Source organism: Mytilus galloprovincialis, chromosome 11 (genome assembly GCF_965363235.1).
Source record: "Mytilus galloprovincialis chromosome 11, xbMytGall1.hap1.1, whole genome shotgun sequence".
Classification (NCBI taxonomy): domain Eukaryota; kingdom Metazoa; phylum Mollusca; class Bivalvia; order Mytilida; family Mytilidae; genus Mytilus; species Mytilus galloprovincialis.
The window spans coordinates 81,102,671-81,124,626 of NC_134848.1; the positions used below are offsets into that span (position 1 = coordinate 81,102,671).

At 33.1% G+C, this 21,956-nt stretch overlaps 1 protein-coding gene across 8 annotated transcripts in view; it reads right to left on the reverse strand.

Annotated features, from left to right (window-relative positions):
• The window catches only part of LOC143052885 (uncharacterized), a 146,043-nt gene that overhangs the window by 34,615 nt on the left and 89,472 nt on the right, over positions 1-21,956 (reverse strand). For all 8 annotated transcript variants that reach the window (XM_076226034.1, XM_076226033.1, XM_076226032.1 and 5 more), the window contains 10 exons: positions 21,807-21,860; positions 20,805-20,921; positions 20,307-20,426; positions 13,993-14,217; positions 12,368-13,351; positions 9,547-9,627; positions 8,724-8,744; positions 4,342-5,289; positions 2,341-2,682; positions 144-408 (listed from right to left, as the gene is read on the reverse strand). In XM_076226034.1, the coding sequence (XP_076082149.1) occupies positions 144-408; positions 2,341-2,682; positions 4,342-5,289; positions 8,724-8,744; positions 9,547-9,627; positions 12,368-13,351; positions 13,993-14,217; positions 20,307-20,426; positions 20,805-20,921; positions 21,807-21,860 (3,157 nt within the window). The remainder of the gene's footprint in view (positions 1-143; positions 409-2,340; positions 2,683-4,341; positions 5,290-8,723; positions 8,745-9,546; positions 9,628-12,367; positions 13,352-13,992; positions 14,218-20,306; positions 20,427-20,804; positions 20,922-21,806; positions 21,861-21,956) is intronic.

Consider the following 21,956-nt stretch of genomic DNA (forward strand, 5'->3'; position numbering starts at 1 on the left):
CAAATTGTCTTGTAGAAACATGCTTGCATGCCTTGAATGAAGGAGGTTTTAGGATAGATCCAGATTGGTAAACCAAGGACTTTCAAAGTGGTATTTGTTGCTTTACACAAAGGAAAATAATAATTCAAAGGGGGACAACTCACCTTTAAAATCATCAGGCAGTGCCACATCATCATCTTCATCTTCGACCAGTTGATCTTCCTCCAGGGACCTTGGTGAAGGTATAGAAATGGCTGGAGTATTTGACCTCCTTTCCTCAACAGCATGGCGAGTTTCCTCTAATTTAGCTTTATACTGACTCCGTAAAGAGGCTCGACTAAGGGCTGATGATTCTCTGACAGACTCCGGAGATTCTGGTTTTGTTTGTACAGACTGTGGTTGTTGTTGTGGAGGTGGAGAGGTCTGGGTCTAAAATGTAAATATGGACGTCATGGTTGTCATGGTTTTGTTTTCCTTCATGATTTCTTAGGATGCTTTAGTAATCAAGTTAGAAACTTGACCATATTGTATATTTTTGAAAAGATCAAAACATTTAATATCGAGATACAATTTAAAAAAAAAAATTTAAATGGATTTTGACACAATTTAATTTGAACATCTGACTCTTTCAAAGAGGACTAAAATAACAAAACATAATGTTCTGACATCCTTATCTAAGTTAAATTGACAATACAATATCAATCAAGGTAAATTTTTACATATATATGTAAATGATTTTCATGACCAATATTTCAAACTTGCAACAAAATATTCAAGTCAATGATCACTTCCTCTGGAACATAATTCACAAATAACCTAAAAATTGTATAAAATACATACATTTTATCACACAAGGCCACTTGTATAACATATTTTAAATCATAACAGGTATTAGTTCATGCACACACCACTTCATCAAACATTAATAGGTAATATTTGTTAACACAGGCAAAATCATAATAAAGTTTTTCTCTTTTTCTTGAACAAAACTCACAAATAACCTACCATACCTAGATAAACATACTAATTGGGGGTTTAGCTTTCAACAAGAATGTGTCCAAAGTACACGAATGCCCCACTCGCACTATCCTTTTCCATGTTCCATGGACCGTGAAATTGGGTAATAATCTAATCTAATTTGGCGATTAAAATTAGAAAGATTATACTATAGGGAACATATGTACTAAGTTTCAATTTGATTGGACTTTAATTTCATCAAAAACTACCTTGACCAAAAACTTTAACCTGAAACTCCCACTTTTATTTTTGATGTTCAGTGGACCGTGAAATTGGGGTCAAAAGTCTAATTTGGCTAAAAAAATTAGAAAGATCATATCATAAGCAACAAGTGTACTAAGTTTCAAGTTGATTGGACTTCAGCTTCATCAAAAACTACCTTGACCAAAAACTTTAACCTGAACGGACGCACAGATGGACAGACGAACTGACGAAGGAACGGAAGCACAGACCAGAAAACATAATGCTCCTCTACTATCGTACGTGGGGCATAAAAATTACCAGTCATCTCATTGGTATTAATAAAACCCTCTGAATCATTTCTGAATTTACAGTATTACAACAGATTTGTGTACATCTATTCAACCCTGGGATCTCAGTTTCTTTTGGGTTCCACTACCTATATGAAAGGTGATAGGACATGCCCCTGGAATAGGTCACATTTTCAAGCTTGAAAATATGTGAATAGGTCTCGAAAAAATATCATAAATAAATGATAAGGTCAATAAAGTTCACATAACTTCATTCTTCTTTCTTGTTGAAACTAAACCAATATGGGAAAAGGTAATATTTTTACCTCAGCAATATATGAAATGGTATACCTTTTTGAAGTTTAAATTATATATGAAAAGGGTGGGGTAATGGAAACTTAGCAGTGCCCCCTAACAATTAAGTATTGAAGTGACCACCCCCCCCCACCCCCACCCTGAGGTCAGTTTGGAATATCAAACTCCTGAGAGGATCTCAGATCTTTTTAATTGTTAAGTAGCATAATTAATAGGAATGTAAAAAGTGAACAAAATATTTAAAATATTGATAAAATTTGGACATTCTTTGGTGACAATCACAGCTTAAAGATTAAAGTGAGGTGAGAATTCAATGTCAAACTTGTGAAGGTTAAAGGGTCATCCAATATCTAAATGACAAAATAATTTTAATTAAACACATTCAATAACATTTTACAGTGTAAGCTTTAAGGTTCAAACTATCAGTGAAGGTCAAATATCTGCAACTTCAAGACACAATAATTATCAATACTTGTGCAGTTTAATTTAAAGAATATTATTTTCAAGGTGAAGATTGAAGGTCAAATCCATGTGACAAAGGTCAAATGTCATCCAATACCTCCATGTCATGATAATCAAATGTTTGAACATCAACGCCCCTTGACCTTAGAATTTTGGTGTGCTTCCTTGAATCTGGTTTGATCTTTGGTAAAAAAGAGGTCAATGTATTCACTCGAGACATTGTTCCCATGGTAGCCTCTGTGTCAAAGGTTGTGTCCCTGTCGTCTAGGTAGGAGACCATTCGCTGTGGTGCAGACGGTGGTTTGTATTTGTCTATTGAAGAGCAGGTAGCTTCTCCGATAAAAGGTCGTTGTGACTGAGATGATGTAAGAACGCCACCTAGTGGTGGCAGAGATTTCAAACTATGGTGAGATAACTCTTGCAGGAATGCTGTCATATGCTACAGAAATTGAGAAAACAGCTGTAAACAATGTGAATCTAGTTTAAACAGAAGTAATTAGTTTTTCTATCATCTAACTTTCAAGGAGTATGATTACTTTTCTTCATTTGATAGATGAATAGATAATGAATACAGTGCTTGTATGAACAGCAAGAAACTGGAAAGATATAATAAGTATTAAAAAGTAAAGAATAATGTGCATGATTTTTTTCTATAATTGTTATAACATTTTCATACATCTTTAATTTAAAGTTTATTGCCTATTTGACTAATGAAGAGAAAAAAATCGATATGTGTAGATTATAACATGCCCTTTTCCATATTGGCCCTGGTATCATCCCAAGACTCCCATATCAGCCTGAGGCTTTAGCCCAGGGCCTATATGGGTTGAGGGATGATAACAGGGCCTATATGGAAAAGACATGTTATAATCTTTTTATCACATATTTAAGTTCTAAAGAAAAGAGAAAAAAAAGTCAATTAAATCAATTTAATGAAACATAACAGGTAAAGTCTTGAACATTTTATCACAAAAGTGTTATCAATTGTCGCTAAGGATGCAATGACGTCACATATTTGGAATCCGGGCACTTGCCAATATACTCTTTTTTGCCCCGGGCAAATGTGAAGTTATCACATATGCAAAACCCAACGTATTCGTAACAAATATGTGATAAAAGATATTATTTAAAACAGTAAAATGGAAAGATTTGGTTTAATTTGTTATTTTTTTCTGATCTTTTCACTTTGTGAATGATCTTCCTAATAAAACTAAATCAAAAAGTGATGTAAAGTTTTAAGCGTTTCAATCATTATAGTTTCAGTGGTCACATTTAATATGAAAAAAATCAATTAACTTTCATTCAATATTTCAAGACAAAATAGCTTAATATGGTTTAATTGGGCTGTCAATCAACATAGAAAAACTTGAATACAATTTATATAAATGAAAATATGATTACAATGTGCACATGTTTCAGGGAAAAAATCAGGATGAGGGATGAACACTTGTAAGTTACAAACAGAATATTACATGTTACATGCATTAGGATTCGAGGTAGAATTGCATAACATGAGATCTCATGTATTTTAGAAATAACTAATATTTTTTCTGTCTTTTCGAATAGCCGGTTATTTTATAGTGTGCACCACATTTTTTATGTTATTTCGAATAGACAGAAAAAATATTACAGTTATTTCTTATAATTTAATTCTAAATTCTATTTTAAATTGGAGTAAACCATGAAAAAACGTTGATGACGTTATGGTCACATGACAAAATTGTGTCTATGGGCTGATAAACAAAATGACGTCAGCCAATCAGAAGACGCGTTAAGTCCAAAATTAAATTATTCCACAATGGAACAGAAACCACAAAGTTACCAATATGCATTTTTTATCAAAAGAAGTTGTTATATGAAATATGAATCTAACATTTAGGATATTTAGGATTGTAACAAGTGAGAAACATGATATGATGGAAACAGGGAGTGATGTCATAGTAATGGTGAATGATGCTGAAAAAAGTGTCAACAAGAACAGGATGTAAAATCTGTTGTCATGGTTACAAAAGTGTCAATGCAAACAGGAAGTGATGTCAATGTAAACCTCTTAGTATTACGGTTAGAACAACAGGAATGATGTCATTTCTGAACAAACCTGGTTTTCGAAAGACATTTTGGTTATAGGTCTGAGGAACTCGGCTCCTGTATTATACGCTGACATATTATCATCCAAACTATACTCGTCCTCGCCGTGACTCATATCAGACATAGCTCGGGAATTCAGGACAGCAAATGTGTCAAATATACTATCTGGTAACAGTCCAAGGTGTAGTGATTCCTCTGTCAACTGACTAGCCAATGAAATCATAGTAAGTGTCCTTTCTAGCTGCTGATTGGACAGATTTTCCTGATCTTCGTTTATCTGTTGTAATGCCATTCTTACTGAGTCTAATGCCCTTGTTTGGTATGAGGACAATTTTTCCTGAGTAATCATCTGATTTACATTGTCTAAAGCCTCTGCCTGATTTTGAGGTAGAGTTTTGACGGACACCTCTGGAGAGGTGTAAGGCTTCTGTTGAGGTAGTGATTTCACAGGAGAGGTGTAAGGTTTTTGTGGTGTTAATTCTTCTTCTTCTTCTTCAAGCCATTCAGCTCTGGATAAGGCAACTTTTCTGATAGAATCAGCACTTCTAGGGGATGCCTCAAAATTGTCAGGTGACATTTGATGATACTTTGGAGATGTTCCCCTCCTGGATGAAGCACTTTTGGCTGATCTATCACATGAAGCCAAATGTGTTTCTCCTCTTGGAGTATTCCATGCTGACCTTGAATGACCTCCATCTTGCTGTGGAGGTGATGATCTGGTATTAATGTGTGGTGACCTTGTAACTGACCTTGGATTGGACCTAGAATTAATACTTCTACTACCATCTGACAGTGGTGACCCAGAATTTGAACTATGACCTTCAGAGATTTCCTCAATAGCATATGCTGACGACAGGGGGTGTAATGATTGTGCATTTTCTACCTTGTCAGAACTTCCTGGTCTTGGTGACCTTGACCTTGACCTTGATCCTCCTGACCTTGTCCGTAATAAGCCTTTCTATTAATTAAAACAACAATATATATGAAATAGTGAAAATTAAAATTTCTATGATTTAAAAAAAAGTTGGTAAAACTGTAATTTAGACAACTATCCACCACAGACCAAATAACATAGATGATCCTTCAACAATGAGCAAAACCCTGTAAAAGTCTCCAAAATAACAAAATATAAGATCATTTTAAAGTCCTCTAAGTTTAGATAAAAATAAAATGTATTGGTCAGTTTTGTTAGCTTGATTGATTGATTGTTAAATGTTTAATGTTGCGTAGCAGTTGGTTTGACCTTGAGGTTGAAGAAAGGTCAACTCATAATGGAAAATTTAACAAGCATTTACTTTAAAGCACATGCATAAGTATAAATGAATTGATTTGGTTTATAGATGTAAATTTTAGGGAATATTTTATTATTGATAAGCTAATGTTTATAACTGGAGGTTAAGTTTTATATTTGTATTAAACATAACTTTCAGAGGTACCCAGGGCACTTTTAGAGAATATTTTATTATTGATAAGCTACTGTTTATAACTGGAGGTTAAGTTTTATATTTGTTTTAAACATAACTTTCAGAGGTAACCCTTCCAGGGCCTCAACCCTACCTTTTGACTTATGAATACCTGCAACGTCTGAACCTGAGTAAATTCAAATCAAAATTAAAAATAAAAAACATTTTACCAAAAAAAGTCCTTATAAGCTAACATCTAAATTTTATATAAGATGGTGGAGGACCAAGGCTCTCAGTAGTAAAACTTTACTCAGTACTCAGAGTTATAAAAAAAACTTTGCTCATTATGAAGGCCAATTTTGTTATTTTGATTGGTTGATTTCTGTCAAATTATGTTTATGATAAGAGATATATATTATATGTCTCTGGTATAATACAACCATGATAATCCTTCCTGTAATTTTAATGACCACCAGGCTAAGGTTTTTATCCAGAGATTTTATAATAGCAGTAATTTTCACTTTTAAATGGTTATCATGTCCTTCCAATACCCTATAAAAGTCCCAAAATACACTGCAAGCATTATAGGCAAGCTTAAGCCTCACATCAAGATTAATCACATAAACCAATTATATTCTCCTTTGACACCAATCTCAATCAATTCTAACATTTTCAAAATCAAAACCATATGCTGAAACATTTTAAAACTGACAATAAACTATATGCCATGTGTTACTTATTTACAAATGAGATATCTCCCCTTGTAACAGCTTTTTATGAGATTAATCACAATAACAACAATGTATCTTAACTTTTTCGAAATACAGTGAAATATTACGTACTTTTTGCGAAAATAAGTGTATATAAAAAAGACATTATTTTTTGCACAATTTAAATTAATTGACATGTATGGTCTTTTCTTGCTGCAGCCAAATTTTCTGTTCTAGCAATTAAAATTCAGGCATGCATCATGAAGTCCGCATGCACAAAACAACTTTACACAGAAACTTTAACTGAAATAGATTTCTACATTTCTGCCATACAGGGAGATAACTCTGTGACAGTGAATAACCTATACCAAACGCCCATAGCTCCGTTTAGGAGTTCTGTACTCAAGGCTGTCCCCAAAAACAAACACATGTATGTACCTGTCTACTGAAATTGACCTGGATCTAATTTAAATAAAGGAAAAATAATTAAAAAAAATAAAATCTTGGAACTTATAGAAATTGATTGTCTCGTCAAGTCTGTAAACTAGTAAAGATTTTATTTACATTCCTGGTTTTGGTTAGGGCTAGAGAGCACATTTTTAAAGTACTCACTTATATCAGCCCTCAGCTCTTAAGGTCTCTGGTTGCGTATTAAATGTTATTTACTTAAACTAATACAGCATTGTTACAGATTTTGCCTTAGCAAATTTGCTGTATTTTCTTGTTATCTTAATATAGCAGAGTTAACTTAAGCTCTGCATCAACAAAACGTTTTCAAACAAACAAACAAGTAAACAAACATAAACAAAAAACAAACACACAAGCTCTATGACTACCTGTCTATGAAGAGCATCATTCTGTGAAGAATAATTAACAAATATACAAATATATCTCTATGAAATAACTGAAGAATAAATCCAGTAATCTCAATTTCCATACAAAAATGTGTAAAACAACATCATAAAACATTCTGTACAGAATAATAAACGGAATATATATGGCTTGGTTTGTGTAAACATAACCCATGTGAAGAACTGAAGAAAAATCCAGTTATCTCGATCCCTTAATTTCTATAGAAAAATGTGGAAAACAAAATAATAAAACACCCACCTACTGAAACAACATTGAAGATGGTGTTTTTTATAACACACACACACATTTAGAAATACTGTAAATTTATTTTCCTGTGTGGGGTTCTAATTTTCAGGAATTTTGTAGAAATAGATGTTACAGCCATTTTAAATTTTCAGCTGGTAACAGTGTTACACATTTCCTAGAGGTTTATAATTAATGATAGATATTTTTAAAACCACAATATCGAGTTTTACCAGGAAAATAAATATATTTTTTTAATTCATAAAATTTGGTACGCATGACAAATAAATAAATCCCCAATAAAGTCAATATCCCTAAAATAACAGATAATGAGATATTTATACTTCAACTAAATCCATTTACAACAGTTTTTAGACCATAAAAAATGACCTTTGGACTTTGGCCCTGTAAATTTAGAACAGCACTTAATAAAGAAAGTTACTCTGAAATTTTTTATTTGACTGAGTTAAATGGTTGGTAAATTTAATTATTTATAGATATATTGAGTTCCAAAATCCAATTTAGCCGACAATTACAAGTTTTTAAAATGGCATGTAAGCTCTCTTCCAATACACTTTATTGCTATTTGTCCGCCATTACTGGACATTACAAAGGTTCCTGTAAAATTCTGACATCATAATACAGTGTACAAAATATCTGACTCCACAATGGAAAAGTGACTGTTGTAGGATGCCAATAGTTCAAGCGGGACAGCAGTGGCGGATCCAGAACTTTTCCTAAGGGGGGGCCCGCTGACTGACCTAAGGGGGGCCCGCTCCAGTCATGCTTCAATGATTACCTATATAATCAACCAAATTTTTCCCACAAAAGGGGGGCCCCGGACCCCCCAGGGCCCCCTGGATCCGCCTATGGACTGACCCTCAGGTCAAGCAGGAATAGCGATAAGTGGACAATTTGAGTTTGCATTAAAGTTAAAACTAAGAACCAAATGTGTTTTCTTATCAGTGTACCTTTGATCTCCAGTAAATGTGCATAGCTGTTGTAATAGTAACAGTTGATAAATTTGTTTTCCAATCAGTGTACTTTATCTCCAGTAAATGTGCAAAGCTGTTGTAATGGTAAGAGTTGATAAATTTGAGAATAGAAATGGTGAATGTGTTAAAGAGACAACAACCCGATAAAAGAACAGACAACAAAAGCAAATGACAACATTTATTATATACCTGGTGATCTACAAGGGTAGTCTGTAATGGTCAAATAAAACTTATAATATATCATGATAATGACTAAATATGTTTCTTTGGCAAGATTGTGATTTGTAAAACTTGAGGAGCAGGATCTGCTTACTGTTCCTAGACACTGTAATTACAGAAATTGTTGTTATCTCCCTTTAGTGTAAATTATTGTGTGCATTTATAGTTGGGACTTAGTTATTTTAGACTAAAATGTGATCTTAATATTTGATATATTAAGAGAAATCCTGATTAATTCATATAGAAAATTTCAATATATGAGTATAAATTATTTCATTAATAACCCTGCCACATTTTTCGCAATGATAAAAACATCACAATAATTTCTGAATTTACAGTATATATAAGATCATTGTAAGTTGGGTGGAATTTTGTCACACAGTCTTTAGCTGTTCATGTTATTTTTTGTCAACAGTTATTGGTCCTTTCTTTGCCATGGTATTGTTGGATTTTCTTTAAATTTCTTTTGAAAGATGAAAGTGAATATCATCAATATCTAAATTTATCTCAATTTTGTCACTGGTAACAACATATTAAAATTTTTAAAATGAGTTTAAATATGGATGCACCTGGAAACACCATTTTTCAATCTTTCAAGAACCATAACTCCTGAACGGTGAAAGTGAAAATCGTCAATATTAACCTTGACCTCCATTTTGTCCTAACTAACAACATATTTAAATTTGAACGTAGAACAGTTCATGAGTAAATGCATGGATATTGTTTAGCAGCTGTGCCTGCCCACCCGACGTACATTTCCATATTAATAACCGATTGAGTAGAATTAAATTACCTTGTCGACCACTTCCACACCATCTTCGACAGCAGGTGGCGCTGACATTGCTCCTGTGATGCGGGAGTTCATTTCTTGGACCTGAAAAAGAAACGTAATATAATAAAATTTAATGTACAAGTAGTATCTAAATGTAGTTTATAGTCAGCTGTAAAGGCAAAAAAAAGTGTGTAAAAAGCTATTAAGAAATAAAAGTTGGTAAAAAGGTCTAAATGAGAAAAAAAAGTATGCAAACAAAACTTCATAGTCTTCATACTTTGTTGTCAATTTAAATTTGTTAAAAACCAAAATCCTAGAAAAAATTGGTATCCAATGAATGATGAAAACAAGAGGCTGTCACAACGACAGCAAACCGGATTTATTTACATTTATTTGTGTCCTGGCAATATCACAAGAACCATTACTGATGAATGGTGAAAGTGAAAATCATCAATATCAAATTTGACCTCCATTTTGACATCAGTATCAACATTTTGAAATAATAATATTTGAAAAGCTTAGATTGAATGGTTCATGAGTAAATGCAACAACGTGAATGGAAACGCCATTTTACGATCTTTTAAGAACCATAACTCCTGAACAGTAAAAGTCAAAACCGTCATTATGGAACTTGACCTCTATTTTGTCATCAGTAACAACATATTAAAATTTCAAAAGCTTTGGTTGAATGGTTCATGAGAAAATGCACGGACACAATGGGAAACACCATTTTGCAATCTTTCAAGAACCATAACTCCTGAACGGTAAAAGTCAAAATTGTCATTATTGAACTTGACCTCCATTTTGTCATCAGTAACAGCATATTAAAATTTCGGAAGCTTTGGTAGAACAGTTCATGCATAAATGCACGGACACGACTGGAAACTCCATTTTTCAATCTTTCAAGAATCATAACTCCTGAACGGTAAAAGTCAAAATCGTCATTATTGAACTTGACCTCCATTCTGTCATCAGTAACAACATATTAAAATTTGGGAAGCTTTGGTAGAACAGTTCATGAGTAAATGCACGGACACGACTGAAAACTCCATTTTTCAATCTTTCAAGAACCATAACTCCTGAACGGTAAAAGTCAAAATCGCCATTATTGAACTTGACCTCCGTATAGTTGTCAGTAATAACATATTAAAATTTTAAAAGCTTTGGTTGAACGGTTCATGAGTTTATGTACGGACAACATTTGATTGCTGCCTTTCAAGAACCATAACTCCTTAACGGTAAAAGTCAAAATCGCCATTATTGAACTTGACCTTCGTATAGTTGTCAGTAATAACATATTAAAATTTTAAAAGCTTTGGTTGAACGGTTCATGAGTTAATGCACGGACAACATTTGATTGCCGCCCGCCCGCCCGCCCGCCCGGCCGCCCGACGTACATCCCCAAATCAATAACCGACATTTTTGTCACAAAAATCCGGTTAAAAATACAGTAATTCTAATAACACTACAACAATTTCCAATTATAGTATATGCCTTCTTGTTTAACTTCTATTAATATGTGTGAATGTCTTTAAAAACTTGAATTCTTACAAAATAACCAACTGAAAAAACATTTTTAAAAGATATCTTTAACACCATGCATTGAACCTTCATCGATACCTCCTTATGTATTTTTTCATTGTATTTAAAACACTATTTATTTTTCTATTATATTCTAAAATTATACACAAGATGTAGAAACAATGAAGCTACAAGGGTCTGGATAGGAGGGGGTGTTAAATACAAAGGGGTTTTCTTAAAATATTCTTGACCATTATTCTTTTTTTCTCTGTTTTTTTTTGGCCAATTAATTATTACTTTTACTTGTTCAGCCCATTGTTGACTTTTTAAAATGCTTCTGGCCTTATATTTCTGTATTCTATATTTTATTTGTCCATTTTTTTCTATTCTTCTTTTTTCATTCCTTATTCGAAAAATATTTTAGTCCATTATTCTCTATTTTTTAATGGTTTGTACCATTTCTCTCCATTTTTTACCATATATTTTAGATTTTATTTTTTGTATTTTATAAACCCCATCCAGACCATCAGCTATATTGTTTAGAGAACATTATGACTATTCATAAAATGTTTTATACATTTAAACTGTTGTAAAAAAGTTGAATTGTCAGTCATCTATTGGTTGAATCATGGAAGTATTATTCAATATTACTTCCATGGTTGAATGTATATACACTATACATTTGTACATTGTACTAGCAAACATTTTTTTTTAACACATTCTTTTTATTGGTTGATTGTTGTGGTTTTTAAGACAAATAATGGTGGACAATTAATATATCTCAAACAAAGAACTATATAGAATGGAACAATCCTAAAAGGATTGTATATTTAAGAAGATGTGGTATGAGTGAATGCCAATGAGACAACTCTCCTTCTAATAATGTGTCAAAAGTATTGGTCCATTTCCACCTTTAAAATCTTGGACAAATTACAGAATTTAAGATGAAAATAAATGTGAAAAGGGAAAAAGAAAAATTATTACACACCTACAGTAATAATTAAACACATATATTACATTTGTGTGTTATGTACATTACAGTGAATTATAACACACACACAATGCTGAAATAAAACAGTTAAAGTTCTTGGATCATGTGACATATTTAAAATCATGTGACTTTTGGTTAGACCAATGATAATTAAGTATGTGATTCTGTAAAACAATTCCAGTGAGAGTTAGACAATCTGTTGTCTCAAACCTGTTCTTTGATCATGTGACATTCTAAAAGTCATGTGACTTTTGGTTAGACCAATGATAATTAAGTATGTGATTCTGTAAAACAATTCCAGTGAGAGTTAGACAATCTGTTGTCTCAAACCTGTTTAGAATAAGGAGGGGCAGTTTTTCTTCCACTTAATGGTTGATCATCTACGTTACGACTACGTTTTAATATTTGAGATTTCCCACGACTTTGTACTTGACGATGAAAGTCATCACCAATATCTTCATCGGAATCTTCAGCAGGGAAAATGTCTGTGATATTCGATGTTCTTGATACCAATGAGCCACGTCTTGAATTGATCAATGGCAATTTTTCCACGTCTTCTTTAAGAGGGGAGCTTTGTCGAGATTTTGACTGTATTAGTTCATCTTCTTCCGCTAGAACAGAACTTTTACGTGATGTGACCTTTTCCACCTCACCGGCGTTAAGTGAACTGCGACGAGATTTTGATCCATCAGCCTCTTCAATCTTCAATGAACTGCTATTTGTTCTCCCGTCATCACCCTTCAGTGAACTTCTACGTGATTTACTGTCTCGATTTGAGCTGTGCTTTGTTGATGACCTACTTTTTTGTCCAGATTTTAATCTGGCTTCCTCAGAATTTAATCTTGATGATTTTTGTGATTCAGGGTTTTCCACTTCATTTAAAGACCCTCTAGTCGACAAACTTTTTCTGGACATAGATGAACGATTTCTAGAATTCCTCGACTTTAAGCTTTTCTGTGACACTGATGCCTCCTGTGATGATTTATGGTCGTCTGTATATATTTCTACGTCTGCATCAAGGTTAACTTCTTCTCTTTCGTCAAAGTCATTGCCATGGGAAACATCAGAGACAATCTGATCGCTTTGCTCTGATTTGATCCTATTCCTCGGCTCTGACGAAATCCTCTCCATTGGGGTACGCTCACTCTCAGGTCGTCTAAGTTCACTACGTGACCTGTAACTCTGTTTTGACCTCATTTTAAGATCAGGACTATCAAAGACCTCTGTATTACGTGTATCTTCGCTGCTTAATTTCAACCAAGGCGCTATATCTGAGTCCAGCTCACTGACAGATTCTGAATTTTGCCTCTGGGACTTTTGAACAAAGGAGAAATATATAAATATAAAAATTGGGGAAAAAGCACAAGATTGTGTACAAATGATGGCTTCTTTATCACAACTCTTAGTATAGTAAAACAATTTGTACAACATTAAGGAAGTGTTGTCTGCCATGTATCAAGGGAGATTACTCTCTTTTAATACCTACCAATAATTGTTGCCGTACCTCACTTTATTTTAAGGTTAAATGCAACACTTTTTCTTATTGCATACAATCTGGAAATCTTTGTAATATAACTTCATTCTTGTTTGAATCTATAATATCCATGTCACTTAATTGGACCATTATAAAAATTCAAAACAAATCTTTATTCTTAAAAGTATACAGACCTGGACTTTATTTCAGGCCTACTTTATTGGCTGCTTAGTCTAAAAACTGTCATGTGGCAATCATTTAAATGTACCAGTTTTTATTTTATGAGATAAAAAAAATCAATATAGCAACAAAAGACCCATATAACACAATGAAACTAAAATAAACACATCTGAATAAATCTTTCTATACAAAAACAACCTGATATTTATGATTTAAAAAATAATATGCTACAAGAAGAAAAAAAATTATAGTTCTTAAGAAACGAAAAACATGAGACACACCAAAGGTCGAGGTTAATTACCTTGGCATCATCTGTCTGCTGCAGAAGTCTGGATAATTCTGGTTCTGTATGTTCCTCTGAGGGACGTTCTGTAGAAGACTGTGGTTCTGCTGCTTCAGGTTCTTTCTGTGTCTGTGTGTCTGATGAAACAGACTTCCTGTCACCTGCTTCATCGGGTGATTTCTTTCTTGAAGGTCGTGTAACAGCTTTGACAATGTCAGTACGCTTACCCTCCTCCTCATCCTCCTGCAAAGAATTGTGGGTAATAAAAATTACAATGCATGATGGGATACATCTAATAGATATAGAAAGATGATGAATGAGTACAAACGATACAACTCTTCATCCAAATAACAATTTATAAAAGTAAACCATTACATGTCAAGGTACGGTCTTCAACACAGAGCCTTGGCTTACACCAAACAGCAAGCTATAAAGCTAAAAAGGGCCCCAAAAATTACTAGTGTAAATATGTATATACAAGAGGGTGGTAAAGGGGGGTTGCTTGCACGAAAAAAACGTGAAATAAGACATAATTTCACGTTGAACGTGAAATAATTTCTGTAATGAACGTTGCACGAAAAATAAATACTTTTATTTGAACCTTTTGTGACTGAGTCACTGTCTTCCTGTATATATTAACTCTTTGTTTTACTTGATATTCCCGATTTAGTATACACATTTATGATATAATTGGTTTACGGTTTTTAAAAAGTATTTCTTGACGATCCCTGCCAAGTGTTTGAATTTTATTTGAAAAATATCGAGCACGCAAAATAAGACTTTGAAAATCACAATGCACGTAAAATTAAATAAGCAGAACACGTTGAACGAGGCACCCGTCTTGCACGACTGAACGTCAAATAAAAAAGTAAAAACACGTTGAACGTGAAATAAAAAAACGTCGATCACGTTGCACGAAAATAACCCTTTACCACCCTCATATAAGAGATATTTTCTTTTGGAAAAACCAAAAATCAAGAATCTAGGAAAATACAATTGTTCCTCAAATCAATGAAAAATCCCCAGAAAATAAATGAATTCATATAACTGTTTTTTCTCAACCAAACCTTATGAAATTTTCAAATATGTGGTACAAATGTTTTTTTGTATGGTAGAATTACCTTTGAAATTTTCTGTCCCTTTAATAGAAATTTAGAATCCTTTATGGCAGGATACATAGTTACTTAGCTAATTGTAACATATACAAAAATCCCTTTCAATATTCCATCACTAAGAATCGGTGTCCAGGAAAAACATCACAAGAAACAAAAGTTACATTGCAATTCTCCAATTCATGACAAGTATCCAAGAGACAATCCCAAGAAAATTATCCCAATCGGAGAAAAAAATAAATGTTACGTTGGAAATATTGTTTAATCTAATAGGAAAATCAAAGATATGATAAATTGAAATGGAATAAATTTTATATTTCTCCACACATAATATTCTCTATATCACTGGCATTCTTTTGAGATCTAAAGATTCTGAGTGCAGGTTTACTTTGTTCGATGAGTGTTAATTCCTAGATCATACAAACGTTTAACACATATTAAATCGTCCAATCAACCATGAAATTATCTTTTTTCAACAGTTCTTTGATATATAATCCAATGAATCTATAAAATTAATCAACAATATTTTTCTTAATTTGAAATCCTGATTTATTCCTAAATTAAAATCCTGATCAACCTTCAGTCTGAATATCTACTTTTTGACATCAAATTAAATTTAAAACTTGAAGTTGATGCAGTGTTTCTGTATTAAACAAATACTAATAAATCGTTCCAGTTTGATGTACTAAACATGAAAAAGTTACAAATAAAAAACACAAGTTCTCAAATTTTTTGATGATATTTTTTTTCAATATTTAATCCTGTTATCACAAACAAATGAATAGTTCCGACAAAAATCTTGAAATGGTTGAATTTTAGATCGGCTCTATATATCACATAACTTTGAAGAAAATTAAATATTTTCAAAACACCTTTCCAACAAAAATAATTAAATGAGAATATATATCAGACCATTAATTTCCTTAACACAATATTTATATAAATGTGATAAGACAGGACACTGGAGATTTTAGACAATATTCATTTAATACTTTGTATATCTTTTATTCTATTGTAAAAACAAATTAAACTGTTGAATTAGTTGTGATCAACTTGTCCAACTTGATTGGGGTACATAAAGGGAATATAAAATCTTTTATTGAATTATTTATATGGATTTTATAAAAATTACGAAGTTAATGTATTTTTTTAAATCTACAAATACACTGATTTTTTAAAAATTTTATAATAATAGCAAAATTGTCCCCTATTTTTAACATTATACATTTGATCTCCTGACATTAAAATAAATTCCCCTGTTCTAAACCCTTCGTTATTTTTCAACACTTTAATAACTGTATACCAACTGTTTTATACTATATATTGATACGGATCTCTATGCAGTGTAGCATACATCGACAGTCAGATCCACATTGACAATATAACCATAATACTGTGGATTCATTTATTTTCGTGGGTACCAATTTTTCGTGGTTTAGGGAAAACTTGCATGTTTGTGCCAATGTGGATTGAATTTTGTGGTTGTGATGAAGTCTGTATACAAGCCTATAGAAAACTTTTCATTCATTGAAAATTTAATTTCATGGTTCAACTGTACCCACGAAGTTAAAGAAAAAGAAAATTGGTATCCAACAAATAATAATGATTCCACAGTATATCAAAAGTTTTTATTCCGAGTTAAACAAGAGTCTTAATAGCTAAACTTCAGGCTTCTTTTTTTTTCTGATGTTTGAATTGTTTTACATTTGTCATTTAGTAGCCTTTTAAAGCTGACTATATGCTATTGGTTTTGCTCATTGTTGAAGGCTGTACGATGACCAATATATGTTATCTCTAGTATGTCATTTGGTCTGTGGTGGAAAGATGTCTCATTGGTAATCATACCGGATCTTCATAGTTTTGTATAATGGCTCTTAAGATACTTTATTATTTGTTCAACTGTCAAAGAATTTATCCTAATTTGGTCATTTAACAATTCAATAAGAAATTTTAGCAAGGTTTAAAACATTGATGACTACAAATTTTAATTTAAATTAACCAATTTTTGTTTTTTTTGTAAAAAGCAGAATCTGATTAACATAATTCTAATTCACCCCTTTTCTGTACCCTAATCCTGATAAGTAATATTTTCACAGCTTTAATTGATAACACAATGCTATCTTTTTATCCAATAATCCATAACAAAGTTACACATTATTACACATATGTGTACATTTAAACAGACAATACAAACATAATCTAGACCTTGCTAAATAAATAGTATTTTATCCTGCTGACAAAAGGTCTGTCCAATAACTTACAGAGATGACTTAACAATTTACACAGTAATAGAAGAATTGGGAATGTACCATAATTGCAAAAGCAATCTAACCCTACAACAAATCCAATAAAAGAACAGAGTCCAATGTCCAATGGGTTGCATATTTTTTATATCCAAGGGTAATAACTAAATGTTCTTTAAATCTTTTTACAAGTATCTTTTAGAAATAAAGGCCTGAGAGCAAATTCAATGGAATTTCCAATTTAATTAATATTTCCAAGGGGAATAACTCCTTTTAAAATATGTGATTGGCACTACTTTTTTTCTTGTCTGAGTGAGACATGGCTTATATAACTAGAGGCTCTCAAGAGCCTGTATCGCTCACCTGATTCTACTTGGGTAATTGAAATCATATGAAAAAATATAAAATTTGGCTAAAAGTGACAACACAACCTCATTGATAAGGAAAGGAACATGTTTAATTTCATTCAAAAGTCCCCCACTGGCGGCCATCTTGGATGGCGGATCGGCTACAAAGTAACAACACTTGGTCAGCACCTCATAAGGAACATTCATGCCATGTTTGGTTTTATTCCATTCAGTGGTTCTCTAAAAGAAGTCATTTGTATGCATTTCCCATAGGGTCCTATGTTAAACTAAGTCCCCTGCTGACGGCCATCTTGGATGATGGATCTGCTACAAAGTAATTATGTAACAACACTTGGTCAGCACCTCATAAGGAACATTCATGCAATGTTTAGTTTTATTCCATTCAGTGGTTCTCTAAAAGAAGTCATTTGTATGCATTTCCAATAGGGTCCTATGTTAAACTAAGTCCCTGCTGGCGGCCATCTTGGATAATGGATCGGCTACAAAGTAACAACACTTGGTCAGCACCACATTAGGAACATTCATGCCATGTTTGATTTCATTCCATTCAGTGGTTCTCTAAAAGAAGTCATTTGTATGCATTTCCCATAGGGTCCTATGTTAAACTAAGTCCCCCGCTGGTGGCCATCTTGGATGATGGATTGGCTACAAAGTAACAACACTTGGTCAGAACTCCATAAGGAACATTCATGCTATGTTTGGTTTCATTCCATTTAGTGGTTCTCTAGAAGAAGTAATTTGTATGCATTTCCCGTAGGGTCCTATGTTAAACTAAGTCCCCCGCTGGCGGCCATCTTGGATGATGGATCGGCTACAAAGTAACAACACTTGGTCAGCACTCCATAAGGAACATTCATGCTATGTTTGGTTTCATTCCATTTAGTGGTTCTCTAGAAGAAGTCATTTGTATGCATTTCCCATAGGGTCCTATGTTAAACTAAGTCCCCCGCTGGCGGCCATCTTGGATGATGGATCGGCTACAAAGTAACAACACTTGGTCAGCACCCCATAAGGAACATTCATGCTATGTTTGGTTTTATTCCATTCAGTGGTTCTCTAAAAGAAGTCATTTATATGCATTTCCCATAGGGTCCTATGTTAAACTAAGTTCCCGGCTGGCGGCCATCTTGGATGATGGATCGGCAACAAAGTAACAACACTTGGTCAGCACCTCATAAGGAACATTCATGCCATGTTTGGTTTCATTCCATTCAGTGGTTCTCTAGAGGAAGTCATTTGTATGCATTTCCCATAGGGTCCTATGTTAAACTAAGTCCCCCGCTGGCGGCCATCTTGGATGATGGATCGGCAACAAAGTAACAACACTTGGTCAGCACCTCATAAGGAACATTCATGCCATGTTTGGTTTCATTCAATTCAGTGGTTCTCTAAAAGAAGTCATTTGTATGCATTTCCCATAGGGTCCTATGTTAAACTAAGTCCCCTGCTGGCGGCCATCTTGGATGATGGATTGGCTACAAAGTAACAACACTTGGTCAGCACCCCATAAGGAACATTCATGCTATGTTTGGTTTTATTCCATTCAGTGGTTCTCTAAAAGAAGTCATTTGTATGCATTTCCCATAGGGTCCTATGTTAAACTAAGTCCCCGGCTAGCAGCCATCTTGGATGATGGATCGGCAACAAAGTAACAACACTTGGTCAGTACCTCATAAGGAACATTCATGCCATGTTTGGTTTCATTCCATTCAGTGGTTCTCTAAAAGAAGTCATTTGTATGCATTTCCCATAGGGTCCTATGTTAAACTAAGTCCCCCGCTGGCGGCCATCTTGGATGATGGATCGGCTACAAAGTAACAACACTTGGTCAGCACCTCATAAGGAACATTCATGCCATGTTTGGTTCCATTCCATTCAGTGGTTCTCTAGAAGAAGTTCAAAATGTAAATTGTTAACGACGACGACGACGGACGACGGACGACGACGACGGACGACGGACGCCAAGTGGTGAGAAAAGCTCACTTGGCCCTTCGGGCCAGGTGAGCTAAAAATAAATCCTTACAGCCAAATTTCTCAAAATCTGCATTAGGGATAAATTAAATTCCGATTTATTGTTTTCTTTCATCAATCATATCTGATTTAATTTATTTGTTGTCCCTATTCTAAGTTATATAATTCTGTTCTATACTATTTACTTTTTTTCTGCAATATCTACTGTTAAGCAAAATACAAGAAATAGAACTTTGAAGGTGATATTTTATCAATTTTAAGTTTTTCCTAATAAATTCTATCATTCTATTTCTGAATGCCTTCTATTGGTAAGGGAAATTACTTAAAGAAATTTTTCAATTCATTTAAAAACCATCAATATATTGTAAAACATAGGGGATAACAACTTTAAACTTCAAGGGAGGTAACTTCTCACCAATTTTTCACTCAATTAAAAATCCCACCTTTCTGTGACTATTTTGAGGGGGGGGGGGATTCTTTTTTCGATTTTCAAGATGTTGGGATTCAAATTTCTCAAATTTTGGACCTCAGGATTTCATGTTTTTAAGCCCAGGATTCTTTGATCAGGACCCCTCTGACACCCCCTACCCCTTCTTATTTATTTGGTGTCTTTTCAAAAAGGGGAGATAACCACTCACCAATCTTTCCTGTTCATTAATGAATTCCTCAAGTTGTGACATGGCAGTGTCAGCCTCTTTTTCAGCCTCAGTCTGTAATTTCTGGGCCTGTTCTACTTGGTCTATAAGAAGTTTTCTTTCCTGAAGAAAAAATAATATATTCAGAGTCAATTCTATTTGTAAGGGAGATAACTCTTAACTTTAAAAGAGAAATTGTTATGACATTGAAGATTATAGACAAGGTAAACATTTCAATGGAAGTTCAACATGTGACCTATAAATTTTAAAAAGCCAGAGCACACTAGAAATTATTTTGTGCATTTATTATTCTAAATTTGCTATAAAAAATTGAACTGCAAGTTTTTATTTTTGAGACACAATTATCATACGTAATAATAATAACATCTCAAATATTCTAAATGTACAGTCTTGAAATACTATGTAAAGGTATAGTTAAATCAAATGTTCTTCTTGTTTATTTGTTGAAAAAATTAAGGTCTAGTCTAGTCATTAACTTACAGATTCCCATTTATTTTTATGTTCCTGGAACTGATGTTTTAGATTGTTGACTTTCCTTTGTGTTTTAGCCACGGTCACTTCCAGCTGATCTTCAAGTTCCTCCAATCTTTCCTTAGTCTACAAAATAATTACAGAGTTATCTCTCTTTAACCAGAAAAAAAATTTATTACTGAACTGCAGCATAATCAAGTTTCAACATTAGAATAAACCTCCCACAAAAAATACAATAAATAATTTGTGCTTATTTAAATCTTAATTAACAATTACAGTATACTCAAATTAATTTTTCTATGAAAGAACTTCCTAGAGATATTTCTCTTAGTTTCCATGTTTACACATATTGTAGATTCATTATTCGTTGGATACCAATTTTCGTGGGTTTTTTGGATACAAGTGAATCAAAAATACATATGTTCAAGGAATTAACAATTTGTCTATGGGAAAGCAGAGATTAACAAAACCAGGACATGATTAACAAAACCAGGACATCAAGTTTTTCTTAATCCACAGAAAATTGATACCCACGAAAATAAATGAATCCACAGTATTTCCAAATCCAAAATGAATGACGTATTTTTGTATTCATTTTATTAAGTTGTCAATTTAAAAAGCCTCCATTGTTCAGACTTTTAAAATATTGAGTATTTTTGGTGGATTGAGGATCAATGGTATGTTGTTTCTTAGTTTTACCAAAGCCTCTATACAAGCCAATAGAAACTTTGTTCTTTGTTCAACATATCATTTCATTGTTCATCTTTACACAAGAAATCCACAAAAAAATAGTATCCCATGAAAATAATGAATCTGGGACTGATTATACAGAGGGGGGTTTATTCTAAGTTTCAGAGAATACAATCATAATATTATGAGTGCTCACAAAAATTGAGTTCTCAACGGAGTGAATAAGTAAACAAATTTTGAAATTTTCTCACAGTTATCCGACATAAAAAAGTTAATGATAATTAAGGATTATGCTGTAAGAATTGTGGTATTTAGACTTACCAGTTTTCTATACTGTATATATCTACTCTGCATCTGCTCCAATGGTAGGGTAGCCTGAAAAATATTAATTAATAAATTAATAATCTATTTCTAAACATTTCTAACCATAAACAATTGAAAAAATGAAATCTTTTCAATACATATTAAAAG